The sequence below is a fragment of the Stegostoma tigrinum genome, chromosome 8, assembly GCF_030684315.1.
Source record: "Stegostoma tigrinum isolate sSteTig4 chromosome 8, sSteTig4.hap1, whole genome shotgun sequence".
In the NCBI taxonomy this organism is placed as follows: Eukaryota; Metazoa; Chordata; class Chondrichthyes; order Orectolobiformes; family Stegostomatidae; genus Stegostoma; species Stegostoma tigrinum.
The window spans coordinates 73,044,639-73,065,569 of NC_081361.1; the positions used below are offsets into that span (position 1 = coordinate 73,044,639).

Below are 20,931 nucleotides of genomic sequence, written 5' to 3' on the forward strand. Positions count from 1 at the left end.
TTGTTTTAAAGTGGGGTGCTATAATAGGCACAGTACACTGAATTCTATCATTAAGGCTTTGTACAGATTCAGCAATATTTTTTGGTGTTCATATGCGATACCTCTTGGGTTAAAAAAAACCTCAATTCTTCTAAAAAAAATGATTTTCCACTTGTATCTCTTAGATCCTTCTACTCCTAAAACAACACCACAGCTACTGACATTCTAATTATTGTTCTTTTTAAAACCAAATTGCAACACCTTGCACTTACTCATTTTATCCCACACCTCCTATTTAGACTATTCTTCCACTATCTTTTGGTGAAACAAAAACATTCCTTCTCAGGTATTTCAAATGACCAGCTAGTGGCTGCACTGAAATTGATCTGTTGATTCCTGGCACCCAGTAATTATAATTGGTGGTTAAATGAACAGAGAACATAGAACATTACAGCACAGTACAGGCCCTTCGGCCCTCGATGTTGTGCCGACCTGTCATACTGATCTCAAGCCCATCTAACCTACACTATTCCATGTACACCATATGCTTATCCAACGACGACTTAAGTGTACCTAAAGTTGGTGAATCTACTCCTGTTGCAGGCAAAGCGTTCCATTCCCTTACTACTCTCTAAGTAAAGAAACTACCTCTGACATCTGTCCTGTATCTTTCATCCCTCAATTTAAAGCTACCCCCCCTCGTGCTCGCCATCACCATCCCATTCAATTGTGCCAGAGGGTAATAAGAATCATTGCATCATTGCTCAGTAGAATATCAATGCAAAAACAAGTTTCAGTTTTGATCTTCAAAAGCAGCACAGAGGTTTCCAGTAACATTACTCTGAGGTAAGTTTCAGGAGGCAAACCAAAATCATCTAAATTGTCCAAACACTGAATAATTGTCTAGCATCTTATCATATTCAAAGTAGCTCTAGTTATGTTATTGTTCAATATTTATTTCATTCTGCCCTTATTGCCATATTGTACCTTGAGGAATAGGTGGGGATGCATAACTCAGTTTTGCTCAACTCTGGTAGGCACTGGTAGATTATCAGATTAATTAATGATGCAATAATTATTTTCAAAATGTTTAGCTGATGAACCATTGGAGATAAAATTGCATTGCCAGTGAATCTCAAAGCATTGATGTAATGACGTAAAGTTCCTTAAAATCATTTTAACGATTGAGTTAATTTCACCTCATTTTGCTTGCCGAATGAATGAAGAGAAGAATTCCTCTTCCTGCCCTTTCTGTGCAGTTGGAGATTTTGAGGGACATTTGTGTTGTTTGATGTGTACGGTAAAGACCTCTTTGATGCAACCGTGAAGCCACTAAGTGATATGACGGAAAGTGTTCTGCGTGTCTCCTTTCTCAGTTGATTTTCTGGTATGCACTTTTCATGTGAGTCATTAGCACCTAAAAACAAGAATTTAAATAGATAATGTGCAAGTCAGTCTGCTTTCCAAATTGCTCTTCCTCCCACCACACTTTCTCAACTCCTCACCTTCCCCACAATCATTTAAACCTCTGCTCTTTACAAATAGTATTTGGCAAGTCACGTTATTTTTCTGAGAATCTTTCTATGGGCTACACAATGGCAAATTTGAACCCTTCAATGTCCTGGAGTTTGACAAGGTACAATAAGCCATCAACCTGGGTACTGCTGCTAGTTATTTCAACATCCTCTCCGAGCTTCTAAAATACCTTGGCTCACAGCTTCACTCCTGGTTGGCCTAATTCTTTGTACGAGTCATGTGTGGGAAGACTGCCAAAATCCTGTGCAAGTCTCATGTCATCAGCCTCTCAAAGTCAGGCAAATGTTGGAGGACATACAATCCTTTTTGGAAGAATATACCTCAACTACAACTCTTTGGCAGAGACAATTCATCGTTTACTACAGTTTTGAACTTGAACCTTCTGGTCCACATATCTACCACAAGACCCTCCTGCTTGTAGTCTATCTGAAACAGATGTTAATGTAGTCTTTTTTTAAAAAAACTGTTCAGAGATATTAAAACACACTTCTAGACAGGATGGAACTCATACTCAAGCCTTTTGGCTCAGAGATAAAGAGACTACCAGTGCACTGCAACTGACTTCACAATACATTTTAGTAGATGTTTCTAATCAACCTGTTCAAATGTGTTATGACACACCTATGGAACAGGTGGGGCTTAAGCCCAGGATTCCTAGCTCAGAGGTAAGAATACTATCACTACACCACAAGAGCCTCAATGATGTATCTAAGTAGGGTCTTCTTCAATTGAAAGTGGTATATGTGTTTGAATGATCCTGTGTCCTAGTGTTTTCAGAGGTATTTGAAAGCTGGCCTGACTCTGCAAACTGAAATTTTCTACTCATCATGTTTAGCAATTTTATGATACACCTCTGGAACAGGTCGGATTAAACCCTGGCCTCACAACATTATCACAGTGTCACAAGAGGCCCCAATAACATATCTAAGTACACTTTTAAAAAAAAATTGACCTGCTCAGAGATGTTATTATACATGTCTAACAGCCTGTGAGTTTTGAACTCAGGCATCCTGGCTCATAGGTAGATATTCTAAGAGACACTTGTATCAAGTTTAATTAACTACTATAATAACAGACACCTGTTCATCCTATTACCTTCAATTTCTAGGTATTTAACATTCATCGACAGAGGTCATTAGGTACAAACACCAAAAATTCAAAATGACCATAAAATTACTGGTCAATATCTTTGTCATCAATATGCTTCAAGTGACTGGTCCTATAGCACATCAAGATAGAAGTAGAAAACATCCCGAGTACAGACAGGCAGGCTTTTAACAATGAAGAAATATATGTAATCAAGTCCTCACATTTCTTACTTCCATTGAAAATACCTTCAAAAGGAAGCTCAAAACAGGGGCAATTTTCCTTGACCTTCCTACCATTCACTACAGCCTGTGACATGGACATATTTATAAAAGTAGCAAGCATTCCCCTTCCTTGGGTTAGTGAAACCATTGAACTGCTAATCCAGGACAGACAGTTCAGGGTCAAGGGGCATATGGGTGACAACGCTAGTGCCCAGAGGAAGCAGATGAATGAGTTACCCCAGGAGACTGCCTTAGCCCATACCTTATTCAACTTCTACATCAACAAACTGCCCCCACCTGGTCCCAGTTTATCCATGCAGAAAACATCTGCTGTGTACCACAGGTTCAGACTTTATCAGAGCTGGAAGATGCATTACGTAATGTTTTGGCTGACCGATGACTGAAAGATTTGGAGCCTACAACCAAACACCAGTAAAAGGACTTTGGCACATTCCACCTTTGCAATGCCAGCAATGTGATGGCCTTGTAAATCATCCCTGATGGCTAGTGACTGAAGCATGATTTCCACCTGTTTATCTAGGCATCACTCTTGACAGAACCCTCATACAGAACAACACTTCATCAGGACTGCCAAAAAAAAGGGAAAACCCTCACTAAACAGACTGATGTCTCAAGTAATCCTAAACCAAATCCTTAAGAACCTCTTTTCTTGCCACCATGCTCTCATCTGCAGAATACTGGATCCCAGTACAATACCAGTCCAACTCAACCCAACACTGTGTATCATGGATAACAAAGTGTGGAGCTGGATGAACACAGGAGGCCAAGCAGCATCTTAGGAGCACAAAAGCTGATCAGAGATCATGGGAACTGCAGATGCTGGAGAATCCGAGATAACTTAGGTACTCTTTGATCAACTTACCCAAATCCCCACCTCCAGCTCCCAGTGCTGAGCAACATTGCCCCAGCAGGCAAGCTACTGGAGAAGATCTACTCTAACTCAAGCTTGCCCTTATTCAATGACCTCCTCAATCCACCACCAGTCCATCTTTCCTCACACCACTCTATATAGTTTAATGTACGTGGAATTACAGCTGAAGACCTTTGCCAGAAGGATTTGATGGAAGATTAGTATGAGAATCATCCACCAGAGACCACACTTTGATATAGCATTAATTTCACTGCCAGGTTGATGTGCAGTGATCTCCCAAAGAAGCATAGAATTCTTCTAAATCATTTTTGGTCTGGCCATGACTTTTACAGCTGCCTAACATCATTGGGACGGTCTGGACCAACCAGGTTTCAGTTATGCTATGATTCAAACTACAGCTCATATTGTTGAGGGATGTTTGTCAATTAAAACTTAAAGGTGATCGTAAAGAACATCATTTAACCACGAAAATGACTAGTGACAGGCATTATGACTATACATATGCTAAGGAAGTAAGAAATCGGAACTGAGTGTGAGCTGCCAATCCACAACTCTATAGCAACATCCAGACATTAAATAAACACTTTGCTTTGGCACTGAGCTGTTTTCACATTAAGAACAGAATTTTTCTGAGGTGATGAGCTAATTTTAAAGGTAAGTTCAACAGCCTGTCAAGAGCAATTAGGGATGAGCATTAGATGCTGGTCTCGGCCGTGACACCCATATTCCATGAATGATTTTTTTACAAAAAAATGTCACATTAGTGGCTTCTTGTGTCTTGGCATTCTGCTCACAAGGCTCCTTTCCAATGAAGTTCCCTTAATTGATTAAAATGGGTATTTCTTAGTTAAGGAATATTCTCCTTTTCAGGTACATGTGTGAGATTATTTAAATCCAAAATCCTTCAGTTTTATAAATGCACAAATAGTACATTGTAAATCTCTGTTGTTGTAGGAGTGGGATGGAAATGTGGTTGTGGGGTAGAGGTGGAATATCATATACAAAGTTGAAACATGTATTGAGCTATTGGTTAAAGCTTGGTTGGAGGAGTAGACTTTGAAGTGGTTGCCAAAATGGCAAAAAATTCATGGCAAGAGGAGTAAATTTTGAAACAGAATTCCGGACTGCATATTGGTAGAAGGCTCTGTTAATCTAGGTTATGCATCATGGTGAGAATCACAAGCAAGCTAGGAGTGGGTGCATGGTGGCTCAGTAGTTAGCACTGCTACGTCACTGTGTCAGGGGCCCAGGTTCAATTGCAGCCTTAGTGAGCTGTCTATGTGGTGTTTTCACATTCTCCCCGTGTCTGTGTGGCTTTCCTCCCACAGTCCAAAGATGTGTGGGTTAGGTGGATTATCCAGGGATGTGCAGGCTAGGTGGGGCAGCCACAGGAAATGCATGGATAGGGTGGGATGCTCCTTGGGGAGTTGGAGTGGACTCAATGGGCTGAATGACCTACTTCCACACTGTAGAGATTTTATGAAGAAAGATCAAAACATACAGATGGTTTTGGCAGGAGACCATGGAAAAAGCTGCGGAAGTTTGCTTGCATAAGTTTATGGTGTGGTTTGTAAAAAAAAAAGCTAATAAATGTTTTTGAATCAAAGTGCTGTGGTTACCAGAAGCTAGTTAATAAACACAATGGTGGATAAGTGGCACAATAGGATATAGGGATTGATGGGAAGAAGGACGGACAAGGCAGTAAGATAGCAGTCACATTCTTTAATGTATAATTCATGTTCAGACTCATAATAGGATCAGGGAAATGTTTTGACATGTTTATCCAAAGAAGCTGCAAGAAAAGGGAATGAAATTGACAGCATGGCTGTACAACTTTTGGCAGAAGCATCATCAAGAAATACATTAATTATTCATTTAAAACTTCTGATTTTGTACTTTTTACTCTGCGTTCTGATGTCTCTGGGAAGATGTATTTCCATGCTTCGATACACTTCTCCTGATAGGACGATGCACTGTCTGGCCGGTTGAAGCTATTGTGGGAGGCAAAGCATAATTGTCATTCCGTCAATTTTCTGTAGTGTACTTTTGAAATGTTCCTGTTCACAACGGACACCAACATATCAAAGAAATACCAATGCGTCTTTATCGAAAAAACTTTAGTCTGGGATTATGAATCCTGGTATCCTCCCCATTGTACCCGCCATATGTTGCTCCAGTTTCAATAGTTGGAATCTCACCAGGGTCTCCATGGTGTGGACTATGGTAAACTGCGTGGTAGGATTGGGTGAAATGTTCACTGATGCCCATCTTAATGTCAAGATCAGCATGTCACATGTTGTTTGCTTTCCTCAAGTGGATTGATGAGATTCTCACGAGGCAGTGTTAAATTGTCAACAGACGCTTATTATTGCTTGCTAAATACCCTGTTAACAAACCAACTCGCCACATTAATTTTCTAGTGTGCTCTTATCTAAATCACCATGGTAACTGATCATTGGGAAAACTCAACATGGAAACCAGAATGAGTTACTGGAACCTTCAGCTCACAGCTTGCTCCAAAAGATTTCTATATTGAACACCGGGCACGAACCTTTTCTGAGCACATTCCATGGGTACTCACCATATGTCCACAATCATTGGCTTCCAACATGTGCCAGTCTGTAAGAGACTTCATGGTGTATCTTAAATCTACTTACTGGACTCTATTGTACTTCAATGCTGCACTTCACAGTGCACCAGCAACTATCACTGAATGTCGCTGCAAAGACGCTATGTGCTCAAGACATGCATCAGCTCATGGGCAGGGCTAGACTGCATTTCCAGACTCTTCATTTGCCTCATAACACTCACTTACTCTCAGCCTTCTTGGATGTTCATAACATCTCTGCCTTGCATCCTCACAAATAGATGAGAAACACACACATTTGGAAGCCCCGGACCAACAGAAACCTCCAGCAAATGTGGAGCAGCCTCTTAATGTGGAGTTTTCGGCCATAAATGCTCTCACAAATACGGTGAAGAGAGAGAACTATAGTCACTTGTCTTCCATAGAATGCTATGCAACTGAGCAAGGGACAGTGATGTTAACCTCTGTTTAGAGATGGTGATCAGAATGCCCTGTCACGTGTTATAGATCAGACCAAACATCCTCAAAATATATTAAGAAGATAGTCTAGACCTTGACTTCTCCTTATTTTAAAGATAGGTGCAAGGTATTATGTTGAGGATGTAATTCGATTGGTCATACTATGAAGCTGGAAACAAAACAATTTATTTATATACTATGTTAAAATAAAAACAAAATTAAAAAGAAAAAGAAACAAATGGGCTTATTTGGAACTCTATCAAAATGCTTAACAATATATTATAAGATATCTACTACTAATTAAATCTTCCAATATAGTGGCATCCCATAAACACACCCTTGGCAAAGGCAAACTGGGTAAAATAGATAAATTGCCTCACCTGCAATTCTAATGACAGGAAGAGAACCCTAGCTTTTAACTGTAACAGACAGAGGAACAAGAGCTTTCAAATCCTGCTTCAAGACGCTAGTAACTGCTACTGAAAGCCAAAACCAGAATAAATCCTGGTTCTGTGGGAGCTAGACCCCAGCCCTTCAAGCTGTTACTATTGTTCCAACTTTAAAAAAAACACAAGGCCTCACAAGCTGTTTACGTTATTAGCTTTGGGGCAGACTGCTCTTCACCCCTGTCTCTACCATTCTTCATTTAAGAAAAAGACAAAATTCACTTCTTAAAGCCATAGTATGGTCGCCCCTCCCTCCTTTTAAAAAAATGAGCCATCAATATACAATAATACACTATAATACATATACATTATATTGATTTTATGCATGCAAACATTTACTACTTCAGTCTGTATTCCCTGCCACTGAATGCTTCCAAGTCCTTTCATCAGTTACGTTCTCTTATCCTGGTACATGTATAATTCTGAAATTGAATGGCTTCAATAACACACTCCATCTAAACAGGCTGGTATTTTTATCTTTAAATTTTTCTGAGAACGTTAAGAGCTTACAATCAGTCCGTACAATTGTCTCTGATTCATTATTGACAATATAAATGTTGAAATGTTGGAAAATGCAACACCAAACTCAAGGTCTCCTTCTCAATTATAGAATGTTGCTGTTGGTGTTTGTTCAATTTTTTGAAAAATACCCAACAGGACTTTCTATCTTCTTGTTGTCTCCTTGCAAGAGTACAGTACCAACACCCACATCACTTACATTGATAACCACCTCAAATGGCTGTTTAATTAGGTGTGGCTAACACTGGGGCAGTAGTTAGCACAGTTTTCAGGCTGTCAAATGCCTTCTGACAGCTCATGGCCCACTGAAATGTTTTGCACTTCTTCAACAATTCGGTCAATGGAGCAAATGTACTGCAAAAATTCCATATCAACTTCCAATGAAAACCACTCAGTCCCAAGAATCAGTACTTCTCTCTTCGTTGATAGTATGGGAAATTCCCCAATAACCTTTGTTTTAAAATTCCTTGGGGCCATTTGTCTATGGCCCAGGAACCTGACATGGGCTGTATGCTGCAGGAACTGATTTCTTGAGCTGGTGAATTATTACGGATGGTTAACACATAATCTGGCACATTGGAGATGGTTGCACAGACAAGTCCTAGTTTTCAGTGGAGTAAAGAAACAACTATTATCCTCTCATATGTTGACAAGCTAAGATTCCAAGCCATATCTGGTATTGACATGCAATGCCTCCTATACGGCTTTGGGGTGGTATTAGCTCATAGGTGGCCCAATGGAGGGGAATGCCCAGAAACCTATGCATCCAGGACTTTGGCTAGTGTAGACTGTAAATATCGCAAGATAGAGAAGGAAGATTTAGCAATCATATTTGGAGACAGGAAATTCCACCAATAACTTTACAGACAATGAAGATTGCTGACAATGGCAATGAATGTGAGAACAGAATAACAATTAACAATGGATCTCATCTGGTTGCCAGTTCATTGAGACTGTGGCATTGCCACATGAATGATCATTGTCCTCTCCTGGTAGGGTAAGGATTGTCTCCTCATGGAAGAGATCAATATCAGATACTTTGTCACTCATCCTGGCTCTCTCTGCCTTATTGTGGGATATTTTCTTGTGAAATGAGAGAAAGAAAGGTATTGAGTGAGTGAGAGGAGAGTGATTAGCACAGCTCTTAGTGTTGGTGCTGAGTGGAGGAAAGTGGTGAGGTGTGCAGAGTTTGTGAGTATAAAGAACATAGGGTATACCGGGTGAGTGGCCTGGGAGATTGGGATCATTCAGAGTGATTGAGGCTAGATGCTTTATGCAATAGTGAACATATCAGGCTATGGGCCTTGGCTGCATGTGGATGCAGTAATAGAGATAGTGTGAGGTAGCAGAAAGAAGGTCATCTTCCAGCACTGCTGGACATTCATCCAAACTGTGGACACCACACTTACCCTGGGGGCAGCTTTGTGACTGGCTGGCTGGATATATTCATGAGGACTTCAAGGTCCCTGTTAGTAAAACTTAACTTTGCTGACCATTTCTGAAGCAATTCCTCCCTTACTGTAACTGTTAACGGCAGTTCAGGGTGAGCAGGGATTCACATGGTGCACACTCAGGGTTTAAATACGGCACCAACAGCAGAAATCCCCAAAGACCCAGTAATGGCAAGTGCTTCAGTCACACATGGCAGCAAGATAGCACAAGCGTCGTGCCATTGAGACAGGCTGAGATCATAAGGAGGTGAGCTATATAACATTTTGCATAGTTGGCTCGCTACAGCTTGTGGAGTGAAATCATGAAATTCCCTGAAACTGAGACTTAGCTGACTTGGTAAATTCTGCCCATGGCTTTTCCTGTAATATTTTGATTTTGATCTTAAATATTCTGTGGGTTCTGTAGCGCCTGACTCTATGTGATTTAAAAACAAGACTTATGTGGACATCTAAGGACCTAAAATGGTGTGTAGAAAGCACATATACACCTCTGACTAGAAATGTACTATCTATTGTAATAATATTCTTGTGTTGTTTAAACACAACACAAATGAGATATGTAAATTCCATTTTCTTGAAGATGCCTGGGTTTATTTACAACTAAACTAATGTAGACATAATAGAGTAATCTCCAGACCCAGCCTGTGCCTCAAGTGCTATAGTGCAGAGAGTCTGTGGCCAATGATAACATTTGGGTTTTTGGTTCTTACACATGTTGAGCTGTTAAAGTGACATTAATCGGATTGTGATAACGCAACACCCGCCATATTTAGTTATGGTAACCGTGTTCTTTACCCACATTCTGAAACAAGCATTAAGTACTTGCATTTTCTACTACAACTGCCTGAGGTCTCCTCTCCAAAATTAGTTTGCTCTTTGGCAGCCCACACCATTGTGGCAGCACCCAAAATGGGCATGAGGAGTTTCCTGCAATCAATAACCAAACTAACTTCTGTGTCAGATTTGAAGAGGAATACTCCAGCTGGCTCCCGCTCACTGGTCACCACTCTCATTCTCAGTATCCTCCTTTAACCCATGGATGCACAGGGAAAAGGTGGGCAGAAAGAACATTGACCAAGGAAATATTAAAAGAAAACTTGCAAGATAATGAATAATACTGAAAAGTAGCCTGTGATATTGATAAATTACTGGCCATGAAATTTACTGGATAAATGGCATCCCATCAAACTGGATCATTAGATCTTCCTATCTCTCACTTTAGTCAAAAATTTGCGCACAAATTTCTTGAAATGTGAGCTGGCAACAGGGACATCATATATCTTGGATCTTGATGAATGGACAGGCTCTTGGTCCATTTCTTAATCCGTGAAATTTATGGAAAGAATATTAAAGAGAAGAACAGGTAGGAAAGAGACAGAGTCATTTAGAACCAGAGTCATTTAGGTACTAAGAAAGGAAGGAAAAGAGCAAACAAAAGACTGGATTAAGAAAAAGAAAATGTGAAAGAAATGAAAGCTAAATTATTTCCAAAAAAACACATCCTTTTATTTTTTAGAAGCTTTTAAGAATAGCTGACTACCTGCAAGAATGACACTCTACAATTTCAATTTCCATTTTTGTGCCAAAGAGATTGAATGATCTTGCAGGAACATACATTAAGTCATGAAAAAAAATTTCATTGTTGTGCACCACTCTGTGGAGCAATGAATGTGTTTCAACAGCACAAATGCAATAATTTCATGAAACCTGTGGAACAATTGACAGTAAGCTCAAGCAACTGTCATATCACCTTTCTTTGTTCACTTCTTCATTCTGTTTTTCAGAGGTTCTAGAATTTTCTATGCAGTCAGCAAATGCAGCAGACGTAACCTAGACAAGAAATATAACCTGATTAATTGGGCTCATTCTTCTATTTGCAAATATTGCTACAAGGCTTCTCTTGATTCAAAAATGGACACTATAGGGGTTCAATGGCTTGTCCTGTGATGAGCTTGCTGCAGGGGACATTTATTCAGGACGGACAGTGATGGTTGGTGTCAAGCTGCCCATTCCCCCGGTTGGCCTGATTAAAACAGTGCTGAGATAACATCGTGCCTCATGGATCCATTCAGGAGGCATTTTATATAGACCCAGGGCTTGTTGTAGTTAACTCTCACCTTGGATTTGCAAAAAGCTTGTGATTCTGAACAGACCTTTTGATTTTCATCCATTAGCTTTGTGCCAATATCGGGTGGAATTTTTTCTTTCTCTCCACATTGCAGCGAGAAGTAACTGAATATTGAAAGATGGAGAAAGTGTGAAGTTGTGTTTGATAAAACTGGTAAAATTTAGCTGTTTGAGTACTTTTGGTAGTCTCACTTTCACCAGATCAAACTACTGAAATTTTAAAATATGATTATCACTGTGATCAGATGTGTTTTATCTTTTTAATGGTTTCCTCACCTCCCTCTATGGCTGGGATTTTTCATTTTGGAGGATACATATGTGGCTGGGTGTCTTTCACATTGAGTAAGCCCTTGCCCATACTAGCATGGAATCCTGCCAGATCAAGTGCCAATCTGGTACTTTGACACTGACTAATGAGCATCTTCACCAACCTAAGGTCCTTAGGTTAAGTTGTCCTGTCCTGCTTGAAGCAGTCAACTGGTAATGAGCAGCCACTGTGAGCTGTAGCAATGCATCCAAGGCCTAGACTATTAGACGAACAACAGGACTAGGGTCAGTGAAAAGGCAAATGATGTGTTGATGGGGGGAGGCTAGGTTATTGTGGGCTAGGGGTCATCGGACAATGGTTTCAGGGGTGTGGGGAGGCAAGAGGATGATTTTCAGCAGCCAAATCGCTCCGTTATCCATGTCCCATTTGTTTCCAGATTGAGGTAAATGGGGCTCTATTCCTGCCATCCAACAGGCAGGTGCCTGCCCAATCTTCCCAATCAGGAAAGCAGTCACTTTTTATTTTTAACCACCAGGAACGTGGATAATCAAGCCAGTGGCTTGTGAGGCTCTTAACTTGTTGTTCACTTAAGGGCTTTATCTGGTGGTTTGTCAGAAAGATCAACATTGCACTTCCCTGCCTGGAACAAAATTGTCAGTAGGTGGGGATTGGGCAGGTCTTTCTGGTGCCAATCTGGCCAATTAGTTTCCCTTCCCTCCACCGTCCTTGACATTTCTAGAGAGAGCAACGCTACCCCCATACTTTTTTTAAAAGTCAGACAATTAAGAGAATCATAGAATCCCAAGAAGTCCACACTGACCCTTAGAAAATCCCACACAGACCCTTCCCCCATAACCCATCTAATCTACACATCCCTGCACACTATGGGCAATTCAGCATGCCAATCGACCTAACCTGCACGTCTTTGGACTGTGAGAGGAAACACACACAGACGCTGGGAGAATGTGCAAACTCCACACAGACAGTCGCCCAAGAGGTGGAATCGAACTCTGGTGCTGTGAGGCAGCAGTACTACTGAACCACCATGCTGCCCCCAATCAAGAGCAGTCTTGTATTTTCCTGCCCACTATTTCCCTCTACACACTATTGAGATGTTGTGCCACATTGTACATTGATACAGTACACTACAATAATACATTTACACACAAACCTCAACTTCCCCATCTCAACAGGTTGGAGACTGTCCTGATCAAGTGTTGACATGAGACATTTTCCTTTAATCTGAATGGACTCCCTGGAAAACAGATCTTGGAGTCAGGCTTGAAAATTGGTTGGCTGCATGTTAAAAAGAATCAACTTCTTTAAAAGGAGTTGCTGCTGTCCCTGATCATTACGCAAGTAGAATGGCAGGAAGTGCTATCACATGTTCTGAGATGTGTGCAACAACTGACCATTGGAAAGTCTCTGACTTTCAGTCATGATGCCTTTGAGATATGGTGAAAGAGAACAATGCTGCAATTAGCAGAAGGTCATCTACCATGATGCCCGAGAGTAGGTTGAGGGGAGAATTAATACTGTGTTCCAGATTTGCTGGACATGTTTCAGATCAACCTGTTCAAAAGTATTATTGCACACCTCTGGAAAAGGTAAGACAAGAACCCAAGTCTCCTAGCTCTGAGGTAGAGACACTACCACTGTGCTACAAGACTCCCTGAGGTTTGGTGGATATGGGAAGAAGGAAATAAACACCTTGGGTGATCAAAGAAAGGGTCCAATGAATGTAACTAATTGGCATGTGCCCATTAAAGTCTTCTTTCTGAATCAAAGAATCAGCCTAGAATAAGGATTTTGACTGACAGAAATTAAAAAGACAAAGCAGGTTTTGACGGGCAGCTCTGTGACACAAAAAGCTCTCCTGTGAATTTTTAATGTGTGGCTGGAAGGCGTAAAAGTCAGTCAATATATGACCAATTAAAACTAAGCTCATTTGATTCTGGCAGTGATTCATAATGGAAGAATTGAACCTCTTGTTTCAATTGACACTGACAGGTCATGGAAAAACACATTGTTGTTTTGATCTACACTATAGAAACCATTAAAACAGTAATTTCAGCAACGACTGCTGTTCAGTTAGCTGCTCTGTTAATTACATTTTGTTTGTCTATAGGCCATGTCTTCTTCTGACAAACTGTGTCATCTGGTGCATTCCAAAGGGCTAATGCACATTGACATTCCACTATCATTATTGCTTAGCCAGAAATTGAACAGCAGAATGATGGCAGGAATGTGAGGTAAAATGGAATTGCTACAAAACCACAATACTACTTCATTTTGTTTTAGAATAATAGAGCTGGAAGCCAACATGGGAGCAAGGAAAGAAAAACTAGGAAAGGATGTTTTACCATATTGCTGCCTTAATTAGCTTATCTGTTTGTTCAGCATTGCAATTTGCATACTGTTCTTGCAGCTCTCCTTGTTCCTGTTGAGCAGACAGAAAGTATGAAAAAATGAATGCGGGCAATTAGAGGAATCCTGGTCATGTACAGAATACTGCATGTGTTAACCAATAATGAGATTGCGTATAAAATAGATGATAGCTTCAAATGGAGGAACTTTCAGATTGATTTAGTTATTGCTTCATATTCTGGAAAAACAGGCCAGTTGTACTAGTTGCTACAACTCAATACAAGCTTTTTCACATTTTGTGCTTTCAATTTAGATCTCTGATTAAAATAAAGATGATTACTGTGAATATGATCTATGAGACAATGATGTTCTTGATGGCCATCATCACATCATTAGTTTACATTGCATGATGCTGGGCACAAGATCTACCAATGTTTCTAGTTGCATGGTAGCCCATAAGGATATAAATGCATGTAGAACTAGCTGTATAACTGGCTGTATTTCTGGAAATGCTTCTTGATTTGTCAGAGTTTTGCTGCATCCAATGATATGGATATCGGTGACATATGTGATTGAGGTTGAACAGAAGCTGAGTGGGGCCAGCAATAGCAGCCTTTATGAGTATGCTGCATGACAGGGAGATAGAAGAAAGGCTGGACAGGTGGCAAGTTCTGTATCAGCCTCTCTGCCATGTTGGAGTTAACTTCCTTGCGCCTTGGCAGAAGAAAGCTTGGCCAGTCAGATAATGCACCCAACTTCTTGGTGTACATAATTAGATCTAAAAAAAACTGCAGATGCTGGAATCCAAGATAGACAAACAGGACCTGAGGGTAATACCCGAAACATTGACTTCTCCTTTCCTCCAGATGCTGCCTGCCTTGCTGTGTTCTCCCAACCTCCTGTTTGCCTGTCTTGCTGTACATGCTTATTTAGTCCACTCCTGTATTCCACACCATTGAGGTCTTTTCTGGGTCCATTACAGCAGTACTCATCTGTCAGCCTGCCCTCCAGTGATGCTAGCTAAAATTCATCCTTTCCAGTCGCAGCTCACTTATGCCTAGTGACTCACAGTAAGATGATACCAACTATTTAAAAGTCTCCAAGGTATGTACATTGTCAGAATTGATTGATTGTAGTGAGTGTCAGATCAAGTGATAGAGCCTTTGCATTGGTATTGTAATGCCACTCTCTCTTTTCCTTGCTTTGGGCTCCTGGGACTGGGTGGAGGACAGTTCTAAAGGTGTCTGAAAGCAGGAATACAGAACTAAAAGTTGAGTTGAGAGATAAGGTCTGGGATGGGAACAAAGAGGCCTACAGTCACACTGTAAGTAGCTTATCATTCTTTCTGAAGGTGATCCTTGAATGTCTCCTGATATTTCTCCTCCTGCTTCACTCTCATCACTAATATCTCCACACCATTCACAATAGATCCTTCATCCAGTCTGGAGCTCATTTTGCAAGAACTTACATCAATGTAATTTTTTTAATGCAACCTCCCTCTAAGATGCCACCTGCCTTTAAGAAGTGTACCTTCCCCTGGCGATTGAAATGGGTACCATACTGTCTGGCAGTAACTGCACAATGCAAGATGTCAGTGTGCTCCAAAGGGGTGCAGTGAAGTTGGTAATTGTACTGTGAGTGAGTTGAAGATGTGCAATGATGATGTGGTGAGGCTGGTTCATGTATAATACCATCCTGCTTGGATAAGGGTGCGAGTAGGGTGGAGTTCGATATGGCAGGCAGTCTCTACCCAAGGAGTGTGCTGTGAAATGTTGGAAACAGTTGGAAAAGATGGAGTCCTGGAGGAGCAAGTGGTAAGCTGGAAATGCAAGGTACCTAAGATAACAAGGTGCAGAGCTAGATAAACACAGCAGGCCAAGCAGCATCAGAGGAGCAGGAAAGCTGACGTTTTGGGCCCAGACGCTTCTTCAGAAATAAACATCAGCTTTCTTACTCCTCTGATGCTGCTTGGCCTGCTGTGTTCATCCAGCTCTACACCTTGTTATCTCAGATTCTCCAACATCTGCAGTTCCTATTATTTCTGACGCAAGGTACCTAGTATGGTTTCAAGGCAGGAACTGTGGACATTGGGTTTCTCTCCAACACATTGGAGAACAACAAACTTCATATTACTGAGGTGAAGATACGTAATAATGAGATGTTAAAGCATGAAAAATGGGTCTCTCACCATTCAGTAGCAAGATACCCATCTCACTGTGCAAAGCTTCGGTGCAAAAGTCAGATATATTTTAATAGCATCAAGAATTTTTCCAATCTCGCCAAATTTCCCCAACTGAATCCCTATCTCTCCCTATCCACCCTATCTCACCCTCTGATTATTTTATATGTTTCAATTAAGTCGCCTCTCAACCTTCTTCTCTCTAATGAAAACAGCCTCAAGTCCCTTTTTTTAATGCAACCTCCCTCTAAGATGCCACCTGCCTTAAGAAGTGTACCTTCCCCTGGCGATTGAAATGGGTACCATACTGTCTGGCAGTAACTGCACAATGCAAGATGTCAGTGTGCTCCAAAGGGGTGCAGTGAAGTCATTGCCCACATTCTACAAAGGCTGGGAAAATTCAGCCCAATATGGCCATCAAGCAATACTGCCAGACTCATCTGATGTATGCTAAGCTGTATAGCAGCTTTCAGGTGCATGGTATTGCTGGAAACACACAAGCTGCTGCAGAAACCATATAGTTAGGGAAGGTACACAAATTCTGTTTGTCACCACCTTGCCCTTAATAGACATGGCCAGGTTGTGAATAGTGACTTCTGTGCCAAGTGATATCAAAATTCTTGCATGTTCTATTTAAACAACTCAGTCTGCCAAAGTATCCTCAGTGGAGAGTGAATAAAGCAGTGAATGACTGCTGGATCTCGAATAACCAACAACTCCATTGGTTTTGTGACCCTTGTTGAGACAGCTGAGCCAGCGTGGGGGTCGAATGGGATAAATATCCAGCATTCTTTCTGCTGGTGATGTTACTTGGTTCGGCTGAAATGATGAGGTCAAACAGCCACAAATCAGCTTTAATCTGCTCAACAGAAACCAAACAGAATTCCTGTACAAGTTGAGTACAACTCAGCCCCAGCGAGAAGTCACACACATGAAAAAGAATTATAGCAGTCACACGGTTAAAATCATCTTTGGAATGATGTTCTACACCAATTCCACTAGTGAGTTTTTAACCTCCTTTGAGCAGAGGAGGGGAATAACTGATGGCGACTTATAAAACCAAACATTTGCTGTTCTACACATTTCACCTTTACTATCATAATTATTTGGCATTGTAGTCATCTGTGTTTCATCTCCACCTTTCTCTCTGCTTTCAATTAATGATCACACTTTCCTGACAGACTTCATTTAGACGGTGCTGCCACGGGCCATACAGGTGACCAAAAGGACAGGCAAAAACAAAAGGCTCATAGGTAATAAGATTCATGGCACCAAAACACTTCATCTCGCAGAAAATCAAACATTCATAACAAGACTGTCATAAAACAAAGTTAACAGTATTCTTGTTAAAAAGTACAACATTCTCGGCCACTCACTGTGAAGGGCTTGTGAATGTTGCTTTACTATATGTGGAATCATGAAGGGTGCATTAGTGTTAACCTCTCCAATGAGGATAATTTGGCAGACTGAGAACCCCCACATACTCAGAGTCAAATCTTTTAAAGAAAGCTATAGTTTATTTTGTCACCGTCTAATTTTTTTAATGCTATGCCCTGTATATTTGAAGTGCAGTTAAACCAAGATGTTCTGTTTGGTATTTCAAATGAAATGTTTTCTTTTTATTTGTTCATGGGATGTGGCCATTGATGGCTAGGTCCAGCATGCAGTTAAGAACCAACCATATTGCTGGCATTCAGAATCACATATAGGTTAGACCAAGTAAAGAATGGAACATTTTTCTTCTCTAAAGGACAGGTGAGTTTTCAAACACCTCACACTGATTACATGATTGTTATTAAGCTAGACTTTAATTTCAGATTTTTACTGAATTCAAATTTTACCATCTGCCATGGGGGATTCAAACATATATCCCAGAACTTCAACCTGGGGTTCAGGAATACTAATGCAGTGAAATTAGCACTACTCCACCACCTCCAACAACCACTGAAATAACAGACCAAGCTCAATGTTTCATTCATCCTGTATCCTGCATAAGGTATTGTACTTTGTAAAACAATTGAGGAAACTGTGCAGCTGTTGTCTAATAAACTCTGACCATATTGAAAAAAGCTGCATTGACGAACTTTGAGATTAATAAATAATATAACAATTTTTAAAACATTAACCGATTATTTGAAGTACAATTGCATTATAAGTGATTCTATCACTTTAAATATCAAAATCCTTTGAAACCAATATGTAGATATAAGTTAATTTCACCTGATTTTCGTTGCTGTGGGGCTGTGCAGTAGAAAACCTCTTTCTGCCTACTCTGTACTGTAATAGATCCTGTGGAGCATTAATGGGGTATAACTTGTAAGATGAAGAGTTCTGTGAATCAACATTGCAAGTGCTTGTAATGCAATGTTGACCTGATTTGGTGGGAACTGATCTTCCAGTCTCTCTTCTTGATTGTTTTTTTAGTGGAAGCTTCTCATGAGGGTCACAAACACCTGGAAGCAAGAATTCAAACACCTGAATTTCAAATTGGAACTTTTTCCATTTTGGCATTTCTACTACTGTACCTCCTTAACTTTTTTTTAACCTCAGTAGATTTTCACAATACCACTGTACCTCAAAATATTTTTTCACTCTAATTCTATGGAGTACACTTTTGGTCAGAAGACCATTCTGTTCATACCAAGGTAAGACCAGGAACCTAATGGTTGAGGTTGATACTCATTACGAACTGGGTTGAAACTGCCCAAGCTCCTTTCATGTGGATTTCTTAAATTGTGAAAATGATGTTTCCTGGGTTGGAAAATGTTTTTCGATATTGGGGTATGTTCTTGATTCAAACTAAACAAGTATGCAAATATCTAATATACCTTTTCAGTACTGTAATCTTTCTGTTTAACAAATAAGGTGTTTACAATATTGAGGAAATGCCACAGTATAAATTTGTGGTATTGGGAAGTTGGTTGGGATGTTCACGTACCAACTGGAAAATATGGAAAGTTGGCTGAAAGCATGATCAGAGAAGTATATGATTTTTGAAGACTGTAAGACGTAGAAACACTGAGTACCACAATTCCAGCTACATCAAGGTAGAAAGGTCTGCAATCGTCAATGGAGAATATTGATAAGGGTCACAACTGGCCACTGTCAGAAGGCAAAAGTGAGATGAAGGGAGGACTGAAAGAGATTATGGAGATAATGTGGGATTTACAGTTGAAAATGAGGACAAGAATTATTAAATCTGTCTGCTGTGTGATGCAGAAGTGTACTAACAATTTCAAAGATGATAACCTACAGGCAGTCATGTTTGTTAAGTTTGAGCTTTTGAATCTAAACAAGCCAATAAGGCAGGCATGAAAAAAAATCAAACTCTAAAGGTAGCAAGATACAGGTGAGGGTTTTAGAATTGATATGAGTGAGTCTGGGTCAACCTTAATTTAAATAGTTAAGTCATTTTGATGATAGATTAGATAATGTAGATTATCTTATGATCAACGGTGTGCATTGTCATTTTTAACTCGAGCAAGCAATTGGTAGGAGAATGGAATTGAAGGAAAGGATGTAAAGTTTTAGGCATCAGACATCACCAAAACATTATAAATATTTCAAACTTCTCTCTTTGTACTTTTTACCACTGCTCTTCTGTTCCTGAATGACTTTGGGGCACAGCTTTTCCATGCTTCAAAACAATTCTTCTGATAAGCACTATCTGATTGACTGTTAGGGGAAAAATTACAGCAATTGTCAGTTCCGTATAGAATTCATTATTATGAGACTATTAATGTTGCACAATGTACACAAAAGAACTTTGTACAAAAACAGAGATTGCTGGAAAAACTCAGCAGATCTGGCAGCATTTGTGAAGAGATATCAGAGTTAACGTTTTGGGTCCGGTGACCCTTCCTCAGAGCTATAAAATTGTCTTTTATTGTATGCTTTAGCCTTAAAAATCATGTATTCTCCCACCAAACTTCTTCATTTATAGAAAAGAAAATTATTTTTAAAGTGCTTGCCCCATGTTTAGCATCTCAATTAGAATCTTGACTTTTGTTAGAGTTTAAATTTTGTCTTAAATATTATTATGGGCTGAAGTTGTTCTGTGTGCGACCTAACCTAAGTCCATTTCTGAATGTTGTTGAAGTAGAGGTAGTATGGCGTGAGTGTCTTATAAGGAGGATTATCCTCTGTGCCATAATTTGGTATTGGAGCCAAGGTTCAAGTCACAGCTGACCATCGCTCTTAATGAAAATTTAGAGCAATATCTATTCCATTTCTATGGGCGTCTTTTCAGTAGATGGCATGTGGTCATCCATTTATCCAATAGAAAAAGTTCCACATAGGCTCACCAGGCCTGCGGGTCTCTTGGTTACATTATGAAAGGTGTAGTCATTCACCATTCAAGATTGATCAATGCAGTATGGCTTATTTTCTGGATTGTCACTGAAAGCAACATTAACATTTTGTGTTATATTGTCCCAAGGCGCTTCATAGGGAAGTTATAGAACAAGACATGATACTGAACCTCAAAATGAAGCAATAGGGTAAGACAGCAACAGGTTGGTCAAACAGTAGATTTAAAGTGTATATTAAAGAAAAAATGTGACAGAGTTAGGGAGGCAGCTGAAGGAATGGCATCAGTGATGAAGCAATGAAAATTTTGGCTGATTGGGAGACTAGATTTGGAGTTATCTCGGGGTTGTAGGGCTGGAGCAGATTGCAAGGATAGGGAAGGACCAGAATGGAGAGATTTGATAACAAGGATGAGAATTGTAAAATCAAGCATTGCCCAGACCTTTGTGATTAAGTTTCTTCCAAGGAAGGATCCGATTTTATGCTCAAGGTGATATTGAATT

General features: G+C 40.1%; 1 protein-coding gene across 1 annotated transcript in view; it reads right to left on the minus strand.

Annotated features, from left to right (window-relative positions):
- Positions 1-5,584: 5,584 nt before the first annotated feature.
- Positions 5,585-20,931, minus strand: part of LOC125456332 (uncharacterized) — a 40,464-nt gene continuing 25,117 nt past the window's right edge. Inside the window, exons 6-12 of the mRNA XM_048539365.2 lie at positions 19,704-19,795; positions 18,341-18,573; positions 13,938-14,014; positions 12,746-12,829; positions 11,333-11,411; positions 10,930-11,009; positions 5,585-5,708 (exon numbers count right to left, since the gene is read on the minus strand). Coding sequence (XP_048395322.1) covers positions 5,585-5,708; positions 10,930-11,009; positions 11,333-11,411; positions 12,746-12,829; positions 13,938-14,014; positions 18,341-18,573; positions 19,704-19,795 — 769 coding nt within the window. The remainder of the gene's footprint in view (positions 5,709-10,929; positions 11,010-11,332; positions 11,412-12,745; positions 12,830-13,937; positions 14,015-18,340; positions 18,574-19,703; positions 19,796-20,931) is intronic.